At 38.3% G+C, this 20064-nt stretch overlaps 1 protein-coding gene across 1 annotated transcript in view; it reads left to right on the plus strand.

The window, feature by feature from the left end:
• The window catches only part of Kcnd2 (potassium voltage-gated channel subfamily D member 2), a 487521-nt gene extending 474511 nt beyond the window's left edge, over positions 1–13010 (plus strand). Inside the window, exons 3-6 of the mRNA XM_075953496.1 lie at positions 5659–5754; positions 6485–6577; positions 9120–9367; positions 10389–13010. Coding sequence (XP_075809611.1) covers positions 5659–5754; positions 6485–6577; positions 9120–9367; positions 10389–10566 — 615 coding nt within the window. The 3' untranslated portion in view covers positions 10567–13010. The remainder of the gene's footprint in view (positions 1–5658; positions 5755–6484; positions 6578–9119; positions 9368–10388) is intronic.
• Positions 13011–20064: the final 7054 nt, after the last annotated feature.

Consider the following 20064-nt stretch of genomic DNA (forward strand, 5'->3'; position numbering starts at 1 on the left):
ACTATGGTTCAACACATTTACTAAAACCACATCCTAATTTGCATTCTGACTGCTGGTACTTTGCTACTGCAAGAAGCTGCTATTTTCTCCAGGGCACAAGTAGGGGATTGAAGGGACTGCTCTCTCTTAACCTCTCATTACACAGCCAGTATTGCTGTGACTGTCATACTGTGTAGGCCACATGAAAAGCGAGTTCCTGAAGCCACTTTGTAAAGCAATCTCTTGCAATTACCTGCTGGAACCAAAGCTACAATCACAGATGGTAAAGGCTAGGATTCAACAGGTATTTGGTATGGTACTCCACGGGATGCATGAAGCCAATTAACTCACGGTAGTACAGCAAACTGAAAGCAAAGTTGTGGATGAAATTAAGACAAATGAACAGGTGGTTCTTTTACTGATACAGTACGTGGCTTAATACAAATGGATGTTCTGTCTTTAAAACAAAAATTTTTAACTCTTTCTGTCTTTCACATCATACATCTCTGTCCCATTCATTTCCCATCCTTCTGTATCTGCTTTCTGCCCTTGCAACAAAGAATATTTTAAGAGAGGGAAAATAAAGAAAAGAAAAAAGGGAGAGGGAAGCTTGTCATGGAAGCTGTAGTGTAACATAGTGAGTCATGCAGCAAACCCTTTTGTTCATATATCTTTACTTGCAACTGTTCATTGCAAAGAGTCATTGATCTGGTTCCAGTCTTCTAGTTTCTGCTACCCTATTGATGCTGCGCCCTCACTGGAGCTCCTCCTGTTTATCCTGCTGTTGCCTTGTGTTGTGGAAATCCCGCAGCTTTGGATCTGCAGGACCAGTCTCTTCACATACTCTAGCTGATCACAAATGGGGTGGATATTAGGGTGGGCCAACAAATAACCCTGGTTTGCAGCCTGGGTAGTTGCAGGGTTGGTCAGCCCGCCAGCTCTCCCTTCGCCTCACTTTTTTACAGAAGGTTAAGACTCTTTATGCACTAGTGGTTGCTATTAGCTGATGTGTGAGGTCCTTGTGTCTATGTGTTCTATTGGTTAATTAATAAAGAACTGCTTTGAGCCTACAGCAGGGAAGAACAGAACTAGGCGGGGAAAGCTAGGCTGAATGCTGGGAGAAAAAAGGGCAGAGTCAGAAAGAAGCCATGGTGCTGCCAGAGATAGACAATGGGAACTTTACCCTGTAAGCCACAGCTATGTGGCGATATACAGATTAATAGAAATGGGTTAAATTAATATAAGAGTTAGCCAATAAAAAGTTACAGCTAATGGGCCAAGCAGTGATTTAATTAATACAGTTTCTATGTGATTATTTTGGGTCTAAGCTAGCTGGGTGGCCAGGAACCAACAAGCAGCCCCTCCTGCTACAACTAGCATTGATAAACTTCTTATTATGTGATAAAAGATATACCATTCTTTTGTGATGGACAACAGTTTTGTTTATGATACATGTTTCAAAGAAAAAAGTCAGCATTACTCAACATTGCTGCCTAATACTTAGAGAATAGGTGAGAGAGGTAACTGTGATATAGGAAATGCAATATACAAGACAGTAGGGATGGAGGAAATGGAGGGTGGAGAAGGAGAGGGAAGAAGAAAAGAAATGCAGGAGATGGAGAAGGGAGGGTGTGAAGCAGAAGAACGGAAGAGAGGTGGTGGATCACATAAGGAATGAATGTTTGAGCAGCTGAAGGGATTGAAATCACCAGATGCACTTTCTAGAAATCAATAGGTAAACAGCTTCTTTGCCATTGATTGGGGCAATTCTAAGCCATTTCCCTGCACGCTTGTCGGTGCCATTATTTTGTGGAATTTGGTCTGAAAACTCACAGCTTTTGAAGGCAAAGATTTTCTTCATACCTTCCAACTTCTAATTCCCCCGTACTGACGAAATATTCTCAGTGATCTAAGCAGTATGCTGACAACAAAAATGAAATTTGTCAATTGTTCCCATTATGTTCAAAAATGATCTTGATTCAGTACATTATTTTAAAATGGAATCGGCACACACAAAGCACATGGGTGAAGGAAGAAGGAGGAGAACCTAAGCCATGCTGATAAATGAGGTTTGAGACAGCTCAACACCCCTCTCAAAGAAGCAGATGAAATGAAAAGTCCATAAACCTGCCCAAACGCGTTCTCCCTCCCTCTCTCTCTCTCTCTCTCTCTCTCTCTCTCTCTCTCTCTCTCTCTCTCTCTCTCTCTCTCTTCTCCCTCTCTGTGTGACTGTCTGTCTGTCTGTCTGTCTCTGTCTCTGTTTCTCTCTCTGTATGTGTGTGTCTCTCTGTGTATGTGTCTCTCTATTTCTCTCACCCTTTTCTCTCTGTCTGTCTCTGTCTCTCTCTGTGTCTCTGTCTGTGTGTGTCTCCCCTCCCAAATGAAAGCATGTCTGCCGTCTGAAGTTTGTCACCACAATGCTCAAAGGAAGCAGCCTTGCTTGCTATGTCAAAGTCCACTTTAAATTTTTGATTGACAAGCATGCCTGCGATCCCAGAACTTGAGAAGTGGAGGAAGGAGGTTTAGGAATTCAATGACCATCCTGAGGCCAGCTGTGGCTCTGCTTCTTCCTCCAGGTCATTGACTGCACTGGTCCATGACCGTGGAGGGAGCAGAAATAAGGAATAGGGTTTGGATGGTTGTGAGTGCAACAGAGACAGCCAGCCTGGAGACAGACTTAGTCGATCAGCTCAACTTTATTCCAGAGAATAAGGAATATATAGGACTGGGGAGCCTGGGGACAAAAGCCTAATTTGTATTAAGTGGCACTCTCCTATCCCAAGGCTTCGTATGTGGCCATAGGGTTCTACAGCGAGCTCGTTGCACAAGTCCTCTAGCAGGAATCTGTGTCAAGGGTCAAGCTAAAGATAAACCAGGCTGCTGGTTAAGAGACAGCATTTAGATAAGGTCAGCTCTCAAGGTCCAGGGCCACTACCCAGATAATAGAAGAGAAAGGAGATCAGGAAGTTTCTGCAGGGGAGGGAGGAAGTCTCCTGTAACTGGAATTTTTTTCTCCTGCCAAACAGTTCCCAAATAAACACTCAGAGGTTTATATTAATTACAAACTATTTGGCCTATTAGTTCAGACTTATTATTAATTAGCTCTTACAACTTGAATTAGCCCATTTCTATTATTCTATATTTCACCACGAGTCTTGTGGCTTCTTGCCTCACATCTTGCTTCTCTGGGAGCTGCTGGCATCTCTCAGTCTCTGCCTTCCTTTTCCCTTTATCTTTGCTTGGATTCCCACCAGGTTCTGTTTTTGCCTGGCTATTGGTCAAATCAGCTTCTTTATTAAGTAATGGTAAGAAAACATATTCCCAGCATACAGAAGGGCATCCCACATCAGTCTTTTGGAAAAAAGTTGCCAGGCTGTAATAGCCTGAAACCTCTGGCCAGCAAGCAAGGCCTTCCAACAGCCAGCATCAGCTCTTTAGTAGATTCAAGGCCAACCTTGGTTTCATAAGAGCCTGTGTCAAAACAACAACAAATGGAAGTTAATTGTGCTAAAACACACCTGTGATCCGAGCTTCTCAGGAGCCTGAAGTGAGACCAGTTCAGTGCTAGCCTCTCCCACGTAGAAAATCCCTTTCTTCAAAGTATTAAATAAAACACAGTGACTGAAAAGATGGATCAACAGTTAAGAGTATTTGCGCCTTTTCCAGAGGACTAGAATTCAGCTCCTACCATTCCAATAAAGTGATTCAAAACCACCTCTAATTTCAGCCTCAGGGCATTAAACATAATAATATATTATTTCCCTCTAATTCCTTCCTCCACACACCACCCCCTGTATAATCCCTGTGAAATTAAAATTTAAAAAAAAATAGAAAAGACCAGGGATATAAATCAGCAGTAGAGCACTTGCCCCACATGCATAAAACCCTGGCTTCAATTCTCAGTACTTAAGAAAACAATATTTAGTCAATAGTTGACTAAATAAAGCATACTTTATTGGAACGGTGGCATATCATACAGCCATGAAATTTATAGTCATCTGTGTGTATGTTCCTAGATGAAGTTCCCCGGTGTAGAAATTAAATAAACTACTTAATTTCATGTCCTCCCAGCTGCATTAAGATATGTACATGCATGTACTTAGCTTCTGACAGGACATACACCAGCCCCTGGCTACGGAGTGTAAAGGGAGAATGGCCAAGAGTCAGACTACTTGTCTTGTGTGTGTCTTTGTGATATTAGCAATTTTTTCCATGGCATACATCTTTGTTCTACTTTTAGAATGGAAACACTTTTTGAATTTTTACACTAAACAGAATTCTAGACCTTGAGACCTTGAGGTAGTGTGATTATGGATTATTTATAAAAGGAAGAGTGGACTTCTTAGAGTAAGTTTGCAAGAAACTTCTTGACCAAGTCACCCCCTTTGTTTTGTTGCATAAGCTTGTTTCCCTTTAGTCATAAGGAATGGTCCCCAGAATGTGCTGTCCATGGTGGGAAATCAGGTTTCCTTCACGATAGTCAGAAGGTGGCCATGTAGCAGAGATTGGAAAGCTCACCACCGGTTGTCGTGGTAGATAATGCCGCACTGACAAGCTCACTGGAACTGTGACCAACTGGATAATCATACAAAATTCTCCAAACACGAGAGCAGTCTGTGGGAAAATCCATTTGGTTAGACTCATTGCATACTTTATCTCAACAGATTCACGAGTAAAATAAAAATCAAGTGAATATATCAATGAACAAACCTGTGCCGACATCAAATTACCCACATTCAAGGATGTTAAGATAATGTGTTGTGTTACTCAGCCTGGGCGCTCCATTGTTCAATTTCATAGTATGGCTGTAAATGAAACAATCAATTACCTCAGTACTGGAGAATAGTGAATTTAGAGAAAGATAGGGAGCAAAGGAGAGGGGTAAAGAGAGAAAGAGAGGAAAGGAAGGGAGAGAAGGAGGGAAGAAGGGGAGAAATGGGAAGGAAAGATAGGAGAGAAAAAAAGAGAAACAAGAAAGAAAGGAGGGAGAGAGTAGAGACGGAAACAAGAACATGGTAGAGAAGGAGGGAGGGGAAGTCTAGCTCATTCCTGGAAACAAGTTACTAAGTTTTCAATAAGAAACAAGTGACGTGAACAAGAGTTGACAGCGGCTTTGCTGGGCCTGTGGTTTCCACTTCATCACATTACACAGATTGGAGTAAAGTATAAGTCAAGTGATACTGTTATTTCGCTCCTGAAAAAAATTGAAAGAATAACAAAATAATTTGATCTTACTATAGAGATGAATCCTAATTCTGAGCTGCATAAGTTCAGACATCTCCAAGACAGTTATTAAGAGAACACTCAAAACTGGGAGGACAGCTTGGAATACTTTCAGCTGGGAAGCGGGTTTACTTTGAAAATATGTCTGTTGTTTGTAGAATTGCACAGGATGCAATCCTGCAGGCAACCACCAGGGCTCACTGAGTAAAGGCTTGGCATCCCAAGACCTGAGTCTAAAACTCAGAAACCAGCATGAGATCTCTGTCAGAGCTGTGCTCTGACCGCCACACATGTGAGCTGTGACGTGCACACTACACACATCACACACACACACACACACACACACACATCACCACCACCACCATAAATAATAACTTCTTTTCAAAGAGTTCATTCTCTGACTTATAAACAGAATTCATCAGTGTTCACAGGATCTTTGCCTTTCTTTTCCTGTAGAAAGCAAGACTTGCCAGGATCCGAGCAGCCAAAAGCGGAAGCGCAAATGCTTACATGCAGAGCAAGCGGAACGGGCTACTCAGCAACCAGCTGCAGGTACAGTTAAACCCTTCACTTCGCGGTAACCATGGGCTCATCAGCATGGTCATGATTCAGCTCCACTTAACCATATGATTTTATTGTGGGTGATTATGACAATGACTAGGGAAACACAGAATGACATTTTTATAACTCTCCACTGTACACTGTAGTTGCCTATAAGAGCTTAGAGCCTGTGCTAGGACATACTTGCAGTGGTTATGATTTCTGTCTTCTCTAAGGAATCCCAGCTCTGCGCTGTCCACTGACATCCTGTCCACTGTGAAATGGACGATGTAAAAACTTCTCATTCATTCAAGTACTTCATTTTATTTCATATATATATATATATATATATATATGAATATATATATATTTAAAAGTACACTTTGATAGGAGTCTGGGGTGAGACATGATATCTTTCTCTACTTCCATTGAAGAGAAAACAGCATTCAGCAATTATTACAAAGGCCATATGGTCACAGCAGAACTTGGCAAACTCCTGATAAACTCGATAATACTCTAATACGGAGTTCCATTTTTGCTTCAAGAAGGTGCAGTCTTAAAAGACAAAATGGAAATGAATCTGCTGATTACCCAGACTTAATTATACACTTGTCTATTTTTAATGAGTAAGTGTTGCCAGCTAGACTCAGAAAGCAGGCCGGAACTCTCTGCACCCATGGGGAGCCCAGATTCTCCTCACTTCCAAATTAAAAGGCAGTTCTGTGTCTTCCCTGTGTTGCAGTCTTCAGAGGATGAACCAGCCTTCGTTAGCAAATCCGGATCCAGTTTCGAGACCCAGCACCACCACCTGCTTCACTGCCTGGAGAAAACCACGGTAAGGAGACAGCGGAACTTACTTAGTTACAATTCAACTTGGAAATTGTTATAGTTATTAGAGATGCTTGGCCTTAAGTGGCTGGCTGCATTAAGTCCCATCCAAGATACCAGATGAATAAAGAGCGAAAGATATCTTCCAATACCATATGTGTGTGTAAAGCTATTTAAACAGGAAAACTAATAAAATTTCAAGTGTCCTTATATCTAAATAAAGAAGCTATCAAAGCTGTCACAAAAATGACAAGGAGAGAAAGGATGAGAAAGCACATATTTCTTTTATTCACAAGTATAATGACTAGAGATAGATATTTAAAAATTATATCTTTAGTACAATAAAATGATAATCTCAGAGTATCCCTAGATAAAGAGAAGTCTCTGTCTCCTGGCTTGCTTATTATCGGTGAAAATTCTCCCACAGCAAAGGTGTCCATGTGCATCACAGTCTGTGACCATGGAACAGAACGAAGTATTTATCATTTATGAATCAGGTCAGCTCACTCACCAGTGACACAGTATAAATAGTTTAAATTCTAACATGTCTCTCATCAGTCTGTTTATACAGATAGACATTCAGAAAATATATATCACTTGCCTATTCTGTATCCAATAGTGAACCAGAGCAAAGATATTATGAAAGCACTGTGAACTCCACCACCATCTAGCCCCCAATGATAAGACAAAACAGGAAGGATGAATGTGCTGGGGAGGGACAGTGAGCAGTTTCAACATCGGAAGGGGCAAAATGTGAAGCAATGAGGAGCCAAGAGTAGGCAGAGTCAAGAAAGACTTCCTTGGTGCCTATCGGTTCTTTGGGAGGTTGAGAGACGCAGATGAATTTGGAGTTAGTCAAAGACATGGTGATAGCAGAAGACAATGTAAGAGATGGAGAGATGGCTCAGCCATGAAAGGCTTGGTTCGCCCTTACAAGAGGATATCTGAGTGCAGAAAGAGAGCAGACAATTGGGAGAGGAGGCAGAGAAAGAATCCAAAGGTCACTAGGAAGTGCAGGAAAGATGGTGGCCCAGTCCTGCCCTGTGATGATCATCTCATGAGAAGTGGAAAGTTGAGAGATTTAATTAGGGAAGTTACATGACTATATTTAAATTTTAAATAAAGTCATACATGCACTTCTAATGTAATCGGAGAACACTTTGGAAGTTGGGTAATAGATTAAAAATAGATTTATGTGTCACTCTTTTGTCTTTGCCACTATTTTATCACTGAAAGATATTTCTAAAGAAAAAATAAAATGTCTTCAACGCCAAAAAAATGCAGTCTAGTTTGAGCTACCCAGAGAAATAGAGAGCAACCAGAAGCCAACCAGCTTCTCTGATTCCACTCCAGACGAGATAAGTCCAACAGCTGTGTGCTACAACTGTTATCATGTGTGCTGCGTACGCACCGGAAGAGAAAAACACAGATCATAAATCCTTTGTGCAACAAAAAGCAACATGAAATTCTGTCACCAAATCCTTGTTCTCTGCATTCTGAACAGTAGAATGTTGAATTCTATGTACTTCAAAATGCTACTCTCAGCAAAGAAATGACAAAATGAATAACTAAAACAATCTATTTCCCATTAGACTATGACTTGCTTCAATTGTTTTACTAACATTTTAGGATGAGGGATGGTTAAGTGAAATCTAAAATGTGCAAAGCCTTTCATTATAAGGCTATTTCTACACACAGAGAGATAAAATAGTAATTGAAGTCATTCCCCAGTAATTCAAGCTAAAGAATGTTTGCTCTAACATTTCTGAGGCAAAATTCGTATGTAGGCGTTGCAGGAGGTAATTCTTCCCTATTTTTAAATTAAAATTTGTATGTGGTCTGTAAAGCATGGTATGGGAAATGATGCACCTCATTGTTTGTCCTGAATGTGGAATGAGGAAAATAGAAAGGGTGATGAATAGGGGTAAGGAAAGACCACCAAAGCTTAGAGCTAATCTCTTGTGAGATACACACATATGTTACATTCTTTACTAATAAATAGTAGCTGTCTGCACTTTGAGAATCTCAGGCTAGCATCAAAAGGAACAGGACTGCCTGAGGTTTCTCACTGTCTAATTGAAAATGTTTCTGTAACACATGAAGGTATTTGCTAATATGTGACAGGCAATCTGACTTAAGACATTCTGTTGCAGATGTCTCTTTTTATAAGTTTAGTCTGCATAATAAAGCCACTAGGAGTTTATAAATTTCTTATGAATATTATTTATAATCATTTAAGAGGTTTTTATAAGTTTATGATATCCTGATTTTATGCTTAAGTTAACAAATGATATTTGAAAAAAATAAATGTTGGCCTATAAATAAACATTGAATCAGCTTGCTCATGTCAGCCTCTACAGCTAGCTAGGAAGATTCTTCTCCACGAAAAAAATTTCCCTACAGGAATTTTCACTTTGATATTTTAGTCTTTTGGACAGTCATATTACTTACCTATTGGATCAAGTCTAACCAGTTTTTAAAATTGTGATATTTAATCTCTTTTCCATTAAAAAATATCATTTCTCTGCTTTCTTCTCACTCGCACACAGAACCATGAGTTTGTGGATGAGCAAGTCTTTGAAGAAAGCTGTATGGAAGTTGCCACAGTTAACCGTCCTTCAAGCCACAGCCCCTCCATGTCTTCACAACAAGGAATCACCAGCACTTGCTGCTCCCGGCGACACAAAAAAACTTTCCGCATTCCTAATGCCAACGTGTCGGGAAGCCATAGAGGCAGTGTGCAGGAGCTCAGCACAATTCAGATCCGATGTGTGGAGAGAACCCCGCTATCCAACAGGTACGAGGGATTGACCTGTAATCCGGGTTTATGATAAAAATGCCTGTCCTGGTTCCTAGACCGTGTCTGCTGCAATCATGCTACAACTGATATGTCTTCTAAGTCCTAATTCCTAGGAAACAAGGGAGGGAAAACTGGCCAAACAAAGAAAGCATTCAGTAAGGGTCAAGTATTACAAGGCAGAGGGATACCTTCTTGGATAAATTGATTGCCGTGAAAACCTAAGGACTTGAGTTCAAATCCCCTGGAATCCACATAAAAGGTGGGCATACATTGCAGGGGCATATAATTCCGTCACTTGGGAGACAGAGACAGGCAATCCTGGGGACAAGTTGGGTAGCTAGACTAATTGGAGTTGCTGAGTCATCAGAAGACCCTGTCTCAACACATAAAGTCCAGAGTGACCTGGAAGACACCCAACATCAGACCCCCTCCTCCTCCCTCCTCCTTGTCCTCACGGAAAGTTTGTGACATGGGAAGTTGTCTCACTTTCTACAAATGATAAGACTATTACTTGGAGAAAACTTCAAGTTTTAGATACTTAGAGCTGTTATGTTGAGGGTCTTATAAAGCCATCATTAAGTGGATTACTTTCAAGGAACTGTGCATTGCAATAAAACACTGTCTATAAGATTTTATGGCCAGAAATGTTATAAAATCTCTATGAAATGACATTCCATGCTGGCACCTTAAGCCTCTCAAAGACTTCACCCCCCCCCCGAGAAAATACTATTTCGTTTTGCTCACCTCAGACATATAGTTCTTATCTGATCTCCTTTTTATATTTGTATAGAATATACTTTGAGAAGCAATTGATTGAACTAAGTTGAGCATGATTTTAGGAATATAATTCATGTTATTTGCTAACATTTAAGATAATATATATGAAAATCTTTTCAAATATGGTATTGTTTATGTATTTCAAATGCTATTTACTAGTAGTAAAGTAGACATTCTTCAATTACAAGGAGGAAAAACTTAAATAGCTTACCTATTCAAACCTACTTTTCTCCCTCATCAGCCGATCCAGCTTAAATGCCAAAATGGAGGAATGCGTTAAACTAAACTGTGAACAACCTTACGTGACCACAGCAATAATAAGCATCCCAACACCTCCAGTAACCACGCCAGAAGGTGACGACAGGCCAGAGTCTCCAGAGTACTCGGGAGGAAATATTGTCAGGGTGTCTGCTTTGTAAGACAATTGTCACAGGTCTAAGAGAATTGGAACCCTGACTATGAAAAGAATCAAAAGTAGAAGAAAGAAGAAATAATAACCCTTTTTTTGCAGATTAAGACAGTAAACCAAGAAGTTTGGAAGTGGAAAAAATAAAGCTTTCGAAGTTGAGGATATGAATCAGAAGAACAAAGGGCATTTCGAGACAGAGTTCGACCTGCTCACAGAGGAAGACTCTGTGGTCCTTTGACTTTGGGAATGAGCACAATGGAACACCATCTGTTGATGCTTCTTATGATCAGAACTCTTTTTTAATAAAACGAACAAAATGAATCTTTGAACATAATGTTCCAGTTGAATGCAAAACAAAAAAAATATGGAAAACATTTTGATAAAATTTTTTCCTGTTAAAACCATGAACATTGGCTCTGGTAAAGATTATCGTAGATGAAAAAACTCATACGATCCATTTGTATGGACTGAAGGAAACCATCCTAATGCATGCTAGAATTCTTTGGAGCAGTGATCTCAGTTTCCTTATGTTGTCTTCAGAATAGGCATGATAAACTATACCTGTAGAAAGGGGAACTTTCTGTGCACTTACAATGAGCTGATTGTCCATGTTCCATGATGGGCTGTGCACATAAACTCCTTTTAGCACTGCAGTGTTTCTCATGGGGATGCACACTAGTAAATCTAAAGTGTTTGGATAGTTCAGTATTAATTATTGTTTAACCTTGCACCTAGTCATTGTTAAACTGCAATAACTCATTCTATATCTGTTGTATCAGGAATCAGGATTTTTTTTTGGACTCTCAATATATTAATAGATACAGTAAGAGCCACGTTCATAGAAAAGCTTCTGGTGTGGCCAGGCTTTAGGTGACTTTTTAATCCAAAACTATTGTGTCCTAAATGTTTTTTTTGGTAGTATTCTTTGGTCATCTGTATTCCAGTGACCCAGTGCATTTATCTGTTCCTGGATCTTTCTAGTGTCTTTCTACTGGGTTTACCCATTAATGACAGGATTAGTATTTACTGTAGTAAAATAAAAAAAAAGTTTCCTATGTTTATATTTCCCAACTGGTTATTATAAGTAGACTGCCATTAATCCCCTTGACAGAAACTAGAGTAAGGGAGTTGACATGAAATACTCTTTGTGGGAAACACAGACCCTGGAAACATCTCTATGTATTTCATGAGAGGACTTAAATGGGACTAAAAATCACAAGACCGACGATCTCAGCATCTGTCTCAGTGTATTATTTATTTTGCTTCAGATCTTGAATACATTTGAGAACAACTGAGATGCAGAGGCAAACTGAAGTGCTTTATGTAGCAATATCTAATGAGAGCAGGCTCTTGAAGCCATCCAAGAAAGCAACAACTTATCTCAAACGATGCTGTGTATCACAAGGCACAAAGTTCTCTGCAAAATCAGGACAGAAGTGTGAAAATGTGAAGCTGACCACTTTGTACATTAGTGAAAAGTCTTGCTATCTTTTCACCCTTAAATATCTGCAGACACGTCTGCACGTGACAGTGTAAAAAAAAAGTTTAATGTCATGAAAAGTTTTGTTTATTTCAAGCCACCACTGTAAGAACGAAAGCTTAGTTTCTATTCATGGAAAGAGTTAATAATTACTCCTCTACCACAGAGGTTTGATATCAATGCTTATCACAATTTACCATAAAAAGGAATTAATCCAGCTATTTTCAGATAAAGCCAGAAATGATTGAGTCCCGTTTATAGAATAGCTTCTAGAACAGTGCTAGGCACACAGTAGATCTTCCTAAACAGCTGAGTGTCAGGGAGGGGAACTCAACTTTCTCTCGGGAAGACCTGGCTTTATTCCTGGTGTGTCTTTTAAAAAGTTACTAACCTTCTTGCGGCATAAATACTAACGATTCTATTAACACCTGCCTCTTGTCACTTTGTGCTTCTAGAGCAAATATATAGTGAAACTTCTTTGATGGCAATTGTTGAAAAACCTTTTAAAGTATAGACTAAGAAAAATACAATCAGGAACACTTAACATTATTTGATTCCCAGTAAGAAGCTCTATTTTCATGTTCTTAATAGTAAAAAAAATGAAATACACTTAGCATATTTTGGTTGATAATTATTCTTCCTTTTTTGAATTGTCATTTATCACAAATTATTGATTTCCGCAGATTTTCACAGAAAAGAAATTAAAAAAACTTTTTGATGTTTTAGGTGATTTGAAAATATACTGTGTTGGTGGTGAATGACTATTGATGACTGTGATAAGTGCATCTGTATTGTAAGTGAAATGTAATTATTTCTGTGTATCATATGGAGTAACTAAGGTCATTGTTTTTTGACAATTTTGTTTGAAATTCATATATCTTATTTCAAAGGATAGCATAATATCTGCATTATGCTGGAAAAATAGACTTTTGGAGAATACTTAAATAAAACACGTGCATGCTTGAACAGGACAACCTGGTTGCCTAGGACCCTTTCTTCTTAGATTTAATTCCTTCACAAAAGGTGTGTCACACTCAGTGTAAATCTGAGAGGTCTCTGTGCTCACGCAGACTAAAAGAACTCAGGAGTTGACCATGATCTAAACTGGTTAAGCTTTTCTTCAACAGTAGGACACCAGGAAGAGGCTTGATAGGGAAGAACGTCAATTTTAATGAATTTTTAGAAGGAAAGTAGGCAAGCCATTTAGTACAGAGACTAATTTTCACTCTTTCTGTATGTTGTAATTTTGGATATACAGTATCCATATTCTTGTTAGTTATTTTCCATGATGGCCTGTGAGCTCCTCAGGTGTCAGTCTTGGATTCGAAGGGTTCATTGCACCTCTCTTTCCTTACCTTCAGTCACAGCAATAGCCTGGAAATCGTCTCTGGGGAGTTATACTCATGTCTGCCAGCAACATTGCTGAAAAGAATAAAAACAGTTCTTGCTATCAAACACGAGTCCTCTGAGTCTCGTAGGGCAGACATGCATCTTCCCTAAAGAGTTATTGCAGTGTTTCCTTTGTTAACTCATGGGTGTAAGGATAGTTATTAAACTGTGTGAACCCCAACAGAATTTTCAATACAACCATTTAAAAAAATAAAATAAAAATTTAAACTATTTCTATCTCAGCTAGCTGCATTTAGGAGAGTAATTTTTTTATCAAGTCATTATGTTTTATTTCTAAGAAATTAATAATTTAAACAGCAACTTGTTTGTAATCATTAAATTTCTGGCAAAGGTTTTCCCATGAAATTAGCCCACACTTTTTAATGCTTGGCTGTTTACTGCTCACTTTATACTTCCCTCTTTTCACTTCAATCATTAATTACTCTGGTTGCTTCCTCCTTTCCCTAGCCATTTCTTCTTCTGGGTTTTCTATAGAAATTAATTTGTCATATACTACTTATTCTGCTCATAACACAATTTCCTGACTACATATCATAAACTGGATACTGCACTAAGCACTAAGAAAAATAACTATTAAGAAACTAGATTCACTCGGTGAGTTCAAGACCAGCCTGGTCTACCGAACAACTTCTAGTACAGGCTTCAAAGCTACACAGAGAAATCCTATCTTGAACAACCAGAAAAAAGAAAAAGAGAAAGAGAAAAAGAGAGAAAGAAAAAGGGAGGGAGGGAGGAAAAAGGAAAAGAAAGGAAGGAAGGAAGGAAGGAAGGAAGGAAGGAAGGAAGGAAGGAAGGAAAAGAAAGAAGAAAGAAAGAAAGAAAGAAAGAAAGAAAGAAAGAAAGAAAGAAAGAAAGAAAGAGAAGATCCAATGATCAATAGAACTCAATAGCATTGTTGGTGTTACTTTGTGCCATAATGTCATGTCAGGACATTTTTTTTTAAGTTTTGTTTCATTTATATTTTTTATTTTATTTCATCCTACGGGTTTTGCTTATGTATTATGGCTTCTGGCTTTGTGCTTTTATGGTATTCCTGAATGTGTGAACAATAGGAAACAAGTCTTTCTCTGGGTCTATATCTGTTTCGTGTGCCATTTCTTGGGTTATTCCTTTCTTAATGTTTTTGTGTATTTGTTTTGTTTTATCTTATTTTATTGTTATCCCTTGGATTCCTATTTGTTTTCTAATGAGAGACATAAAAGAGGTAGAATTCTAGGCAAGAACGGGGGGCATAGGGAGGAGAACTACATCAGAATGTATTGTATAAAAAAAATCTATTTTCAACAAAAGAGGGTAAAAGGTAGGTCACATCTCCTCAAGGAATTACATAGTGTCAATGGGTGGAAGTAATCTGTGTCTCCCTGCTACTCACGGCCAGTACTGCAAAGGTCTGCCTTGCTCAAGACCGACTTGACCTCATCTCCCGAGGACATTTCACTAAAAAGCACTATGTGTAGATACTGGTCTTACAGTGCTGTCTCAAATCATTCCACCATGCTAATGAAATCTTCTCTGTGTAGGGCAAAAGGTCAACACGTGGGGTCTTCTTATTCAGAGAAAACCCAGGAAAATGAAACAAATTCAAAACAAAGGAAGAACTCGCTACCATGGTTTGATATTTGGGACAAAGAAAAATACACTTTCCTTGAAACTTCTCCTCCACATTTCATATTATAGTTTCAGAGACCATGAAAAGAAATTATTAGAATTGGATTTTCTCCAAGGGTAATTGTACTGCTGAGAATCATCACACCGTACCTCAAAATAGTTTACATAATTAATCATACAGAAATGTATGGCCTGGTAGGAAGGAGATCTAAAAAGAAGCTTCTATCTAGGAACTCAGCAACAACATAAAAAGATGGTTCTAGATCATCTACGGCCACTCCAAAGCACGGGAAGAGCTGTCTGAGCTCATGGCATCAGTAGAGCAAAAGAGGCAGACACAGATTTGGATGAACACTGGTAGACAAGAGGAGGGGTGTTGCCTGGTGCTAAATGCTAGTAAAAATGCATCCTTTGGTTCAGTTTTAGTTGAGGAGCCAGTACTTTTAGCATTTGATTTCATTCTTCGATTGCTTTGTTGGGGTATAAACTATAATACCAAAAGACATCTTAATGTATTATCCATTTTCAGAAATTATTCTCAGAAATTCTGAGAATCTCTGACAACACACACAGCAGAGAATAGAACCCAAAACAACACAGTAAGAAATGAATCCTAAGAACTACAAAAAAGACATGTAAGATTTGAAGTTGAAAGAACGTTGAACTGGGCTCAACAATCGGTCAGATATCCCTACTAAAACACCTTATCAGAGAGATGAAAGATTTTATATCAGAATATATATGTATATACATATGAATATATACATATATAAATTAAGGTAAAATATTATATACTTGTCACTGTTATGTAAGACTCAAGCTAATCCTACAATATTTTTATCCTCGGTCAACCTGGTAAGAAGTCATTGCACAAATCATGGAACTCAAACCCTAATATGCTCCTTTTAGTATGCAGCTTTTAAAGTAGATTCACAGTGAGCACCAAATAATGATGAACTTTAATAACCACAAAGATGTGAAAACAATGTGCGAACATTGCAGGTAACTGCAGAAAAAAATGTCAAAACTGAGAAAGAACAAGTCTAGACTTTCTTAATTTAAAATTATAACATTTAAAACACGTTTTTCTGTGAAATGGTTTTGTTGTGGAAAAATGTTGTGATGTCATCACTTCTTCCAATCAAAGAGAGACCATCCATTTCTCTTCCCTTTTTCTCAATCCAGAAATGTTCTTCACCCTCAAAAAAAAGTGTGGTGCTAAGAAATGTTTCTGGGTTCACTTTTTGTGAATTAAAATAAAATGAAAAGTAGCAATGAAATATATTACTGTTCTAGATAGCAAAAAGTTTGCAGAAAACTCATGACAGTGTGTGTGTAAGTGGGGATGGAGAAGACTGTGTTGGATCACCTTGCTTTCATTTTGAAGTAAAACAGGCCAAAACTTTCTAAATCGCTGACCAAGTATGAAGTCATGGCCTGTAGTACCTACTGCTCCCAGTCAATGTCCTGGAGGCTCGAGGTAACAGGATACAAATATTCCACAATTATATAAATAACCTTGATTTCTCCACTTCAGTACCTTTGCGAACTTCTTAAAATCTTGCAGAAAGTTTCATTTTGAATGTCTATGAAGAGCCTACTGGTATTTAATACCTCCACACGCCAAATTAGGTACTAAGAGGTCCTGATGGGCAAGAAGACCGCATCCCTCAGCATTCTAAATAAATATGGTGACGTTAAAATACCCCTGGTTGCTTCCATCTTCACAAAGAAATCCAAAAATTTTATTTGTTCCTAATAAAATAAAAAGCTTCAATAAAGTGTAAACACCGGCATTTGATTTACAGGGAACTGTAGGAAATTTAATGGACCTTTTTAAACGGTGCTTGGGAGGTAACTACTTTCCATAAAATTTCTCCTTTTGGCTTCATCGTTTTCTTGTTTTATGCTCAAAACTATCACTAGACCAATAATAATTTCTCTTTATTCTCCTTCTCACCCTTTCCCTTTCTACCACTCAAACGGTAAATTTATTATTTATTGTGTTTTGCCCAAAACTTCTTTGACGTGAAAGTTTGAGGTGTAGTTAACATTCAAATGACATGCATGTGAGAACACATGTCACTTGCAGCTTATTGTTTTCCAATCCAGATAACAAATCATATAAATTTGATGGGAAAATTTAGTCTTATGACTATTTTGAAATTTATAAAGATATGACTTCTCAAACTTGCCTTCAAAAGGAAAAATATCCCTACTGGATGATTTTCCACACTAGGATTATGGAACAAGTAAACCCTAATATAATTGCACATTATATTATATTGTATTATATTATATTAATTGGCAAAAATTCTGAGAGTGTAGTTGATGCAATTATTTATGACTAGATATAGACTTGCTAATTTTGTAAGAGTGATGAAAATTAATTCACTACATTCCTTCCATTACCGATTTCCTCTAATTATAGTTTGACAGCTAAATTTTTAACAAACATAGGAGAGTACAGTGAACTCAAGTTGGAGACTGAGATCCAGACCAAAAATCAGGGACTCTGATTCTGATTAAACATTGTTAGTTCTTCTGAACTGTTTTCAAAATTTAAATACAAATGAAGGTCCAAAAATTGTGGTATGGTTTTCTCTTCTTTTGAGAGTAGTTCTTTTTGCTATTTTAACTTTTTTTAGTACAATAGCTTTTATCATATTCTTTCTCTTTTCTCAATGCCTGTCATTCTTCTTTCCTTGTGTTCCTGCTTCTTCCCCTCTTCCGGATTTCTCTTCTATTTATAGTTTTTGCCTGCCAGCCCAGTCCATCCATTCTCCTGTCCCAATATTGACCCTTCACCAGCAGATTTTTTTTTTTTTTTTTGGTTTTTCGAGACCGGGTTTCTCTGTAGCTTTGGTGCCCCTCCTGGACTAGCTCTTGTAGACCAGGCTGGCCTCGAACTCACAGAGATCCGCCTGCCTCTGCCTCCCGAGTGCTGGGATTAAAGGCATGCGCCACCCCTGCCCGGCACCAGCAGGTGTTTTAAACAGGAAAAGAATTACAACTTCACAGAGTTAAACAACTGCAGCATAAACAGAAGCAATGTACCTTAAGATAATATTCTACAACACTAGGCTTCGTAACTGCTCTAGGGAAGCTATGTATAGTAGCGTCTGTAGTATTACTGAGCACTGCTGCCTTTTCTCTGAAGCTGAAATGCCGGGGAGCCTGAAACCTACACCAACCACTACACAGAAGAGCTAAGGTGGCAGGGATTTGAAAAGACACATATGAAAAAGAATATCACCATTGTTTATTGAACCGAAAATTTTACCTTTTTATTTAAAGAAAAAAAAAACAGTAGCTTTCTTCTTAAAATGTAATCGGTCTCTTAGATTTATTTGTTTTAAATTTAAGTGATATCATATAGAGTAACCCAGATCCAGAAAGACAATTATAATATGTACTCATTCATAAGTAGTTTTTAAACATAAAGCAAAGAAAACCAGGCTACAAATCACAAGACTAGAGAACCTAGACAACAAAGAGGAGTCTAAGAGAGACAGACATGGATCTAATCTACATAGGAAGTAGAAAAAGACAAGATCTTCTGAGTAAATTGGGAGCACGGGGACCAAGGGAGAGGGTTGAATGGGAGGAGAGAGGCAGGGAGATGAAAGGTGGCAAGGGGTGCAGAGAAAAATAGATAGCTCAATAAAATAAATAAACAAATTTAAGTATATCTGATGGTGAGTTTGTAAAATCTGAAGTTCTCTTTCAGAACTATGAAATTAAAGGATACATCAAAATATCAATCTTTCATCACTAAATAAATCTATGGGCTTCTAACCTGGCTAAGTAAAGTTCTTTGTACTTACTCATTTACAAGGGTCACAGCTGTGTAAAACCCACAATCATTGACCTTCCCCAATTAATTGCTGTATATGGTACTTCACGGAGGACTAAGAACACATCCGGATAAAGAAGACAACGTCCCTTCAATGATCATTTGGCTTGTAGCCTAAATAGCAAACAGTGTGAAGTACAGTTCAAGAAAGGTATGTAAGTTTCCTCCATAAACAGCACAATGTCTAAAAAATAAATCAAGCAAATTTCAAGAAAGTATCTAAAAATAATGAACTCTTCCCCTCTTAGGTATCATTATATGATACTTCAACACAAGACTAAGAGTACAATATTGGAAAATCACACTGTGTAGCAATCATTTTATCCATGTTCTTTGTAAGAGAGATGTGTATTGGAGATGCCAGGAGCAGAATTACACCACAATTCTCCTTTCGGCAGTATCCATATTCTGTTGTTGTTTTGGATCCCAAGTAGATTGTAATAATCTATATTTACAGTAAGGTACATCCTGGGAAAAATAAAAACAAGTCGAATGTTCACATCAATAATAAAATGGAAATGGAGGCCTACATAACATGTAAATGAGAATGAGCCTACTGCAAAAGGCACATGAGAGCTGAAACAGAAATGTTCCACCGGCAACCTCTTTGCAGACCTGGAGTCTGCATTCACCCCTAGAGTGTAAAGAACCAATCTAGGGGATGAGTAACATCCACAGCTTTTAAACGCTTTTACGTTTCTGTTGTCGGAGGTCAAACATTTAATAACTTCAGCCAAAGTTTTGGCAAATAAATAAATCACTAATTTGTCATCCTTGTTTCCTATGTATGTTTTCTTTCATAAGTGCCAATATGATTCAATGAAATACAACAACCAACATTTATTAGTTTATCAACCAATGCCAGCCTTTCTCTTAATTTTATTTCTCTGTCATGACCATGTAAGCTGATAATAGAAAAGTCATTTTCAAAACAAGGGTGATAATGAAATAACTGATCCAAAGCCACTTTCAGGAGAAGATTCAGAGCAAACTCCCACAGCAAAGCCCATCCACTTCCCAAACAAAAACTTTCCTGTTGCAAAACCACAATGAAATGCTGTTCAAGCTGTGTGCAGCCTGTAGTTCTCGATTTAGTCACTTCAGAGCAAAGAGAACGGGAACCTCTGTGACCACTTGCGTCAGAATCATACAGT

The sequence above is a fragment of the Microtus pennsylvanicus genome, chromosome 19, assembly GCF_037038515.1.
Source record: "Microtus pennsylvanicus isolate mMicPen1 chromosome 19, mMicPen1.hap1, whole genome shotgun sequence".
NCBI classification, from domain to species: domain Eukaryota; kingdom Metazoa; phylum Chordata; class Mammalia; order Rodentia; family Cricetidae; genus Microtus; species Microtus pennsylvanicus.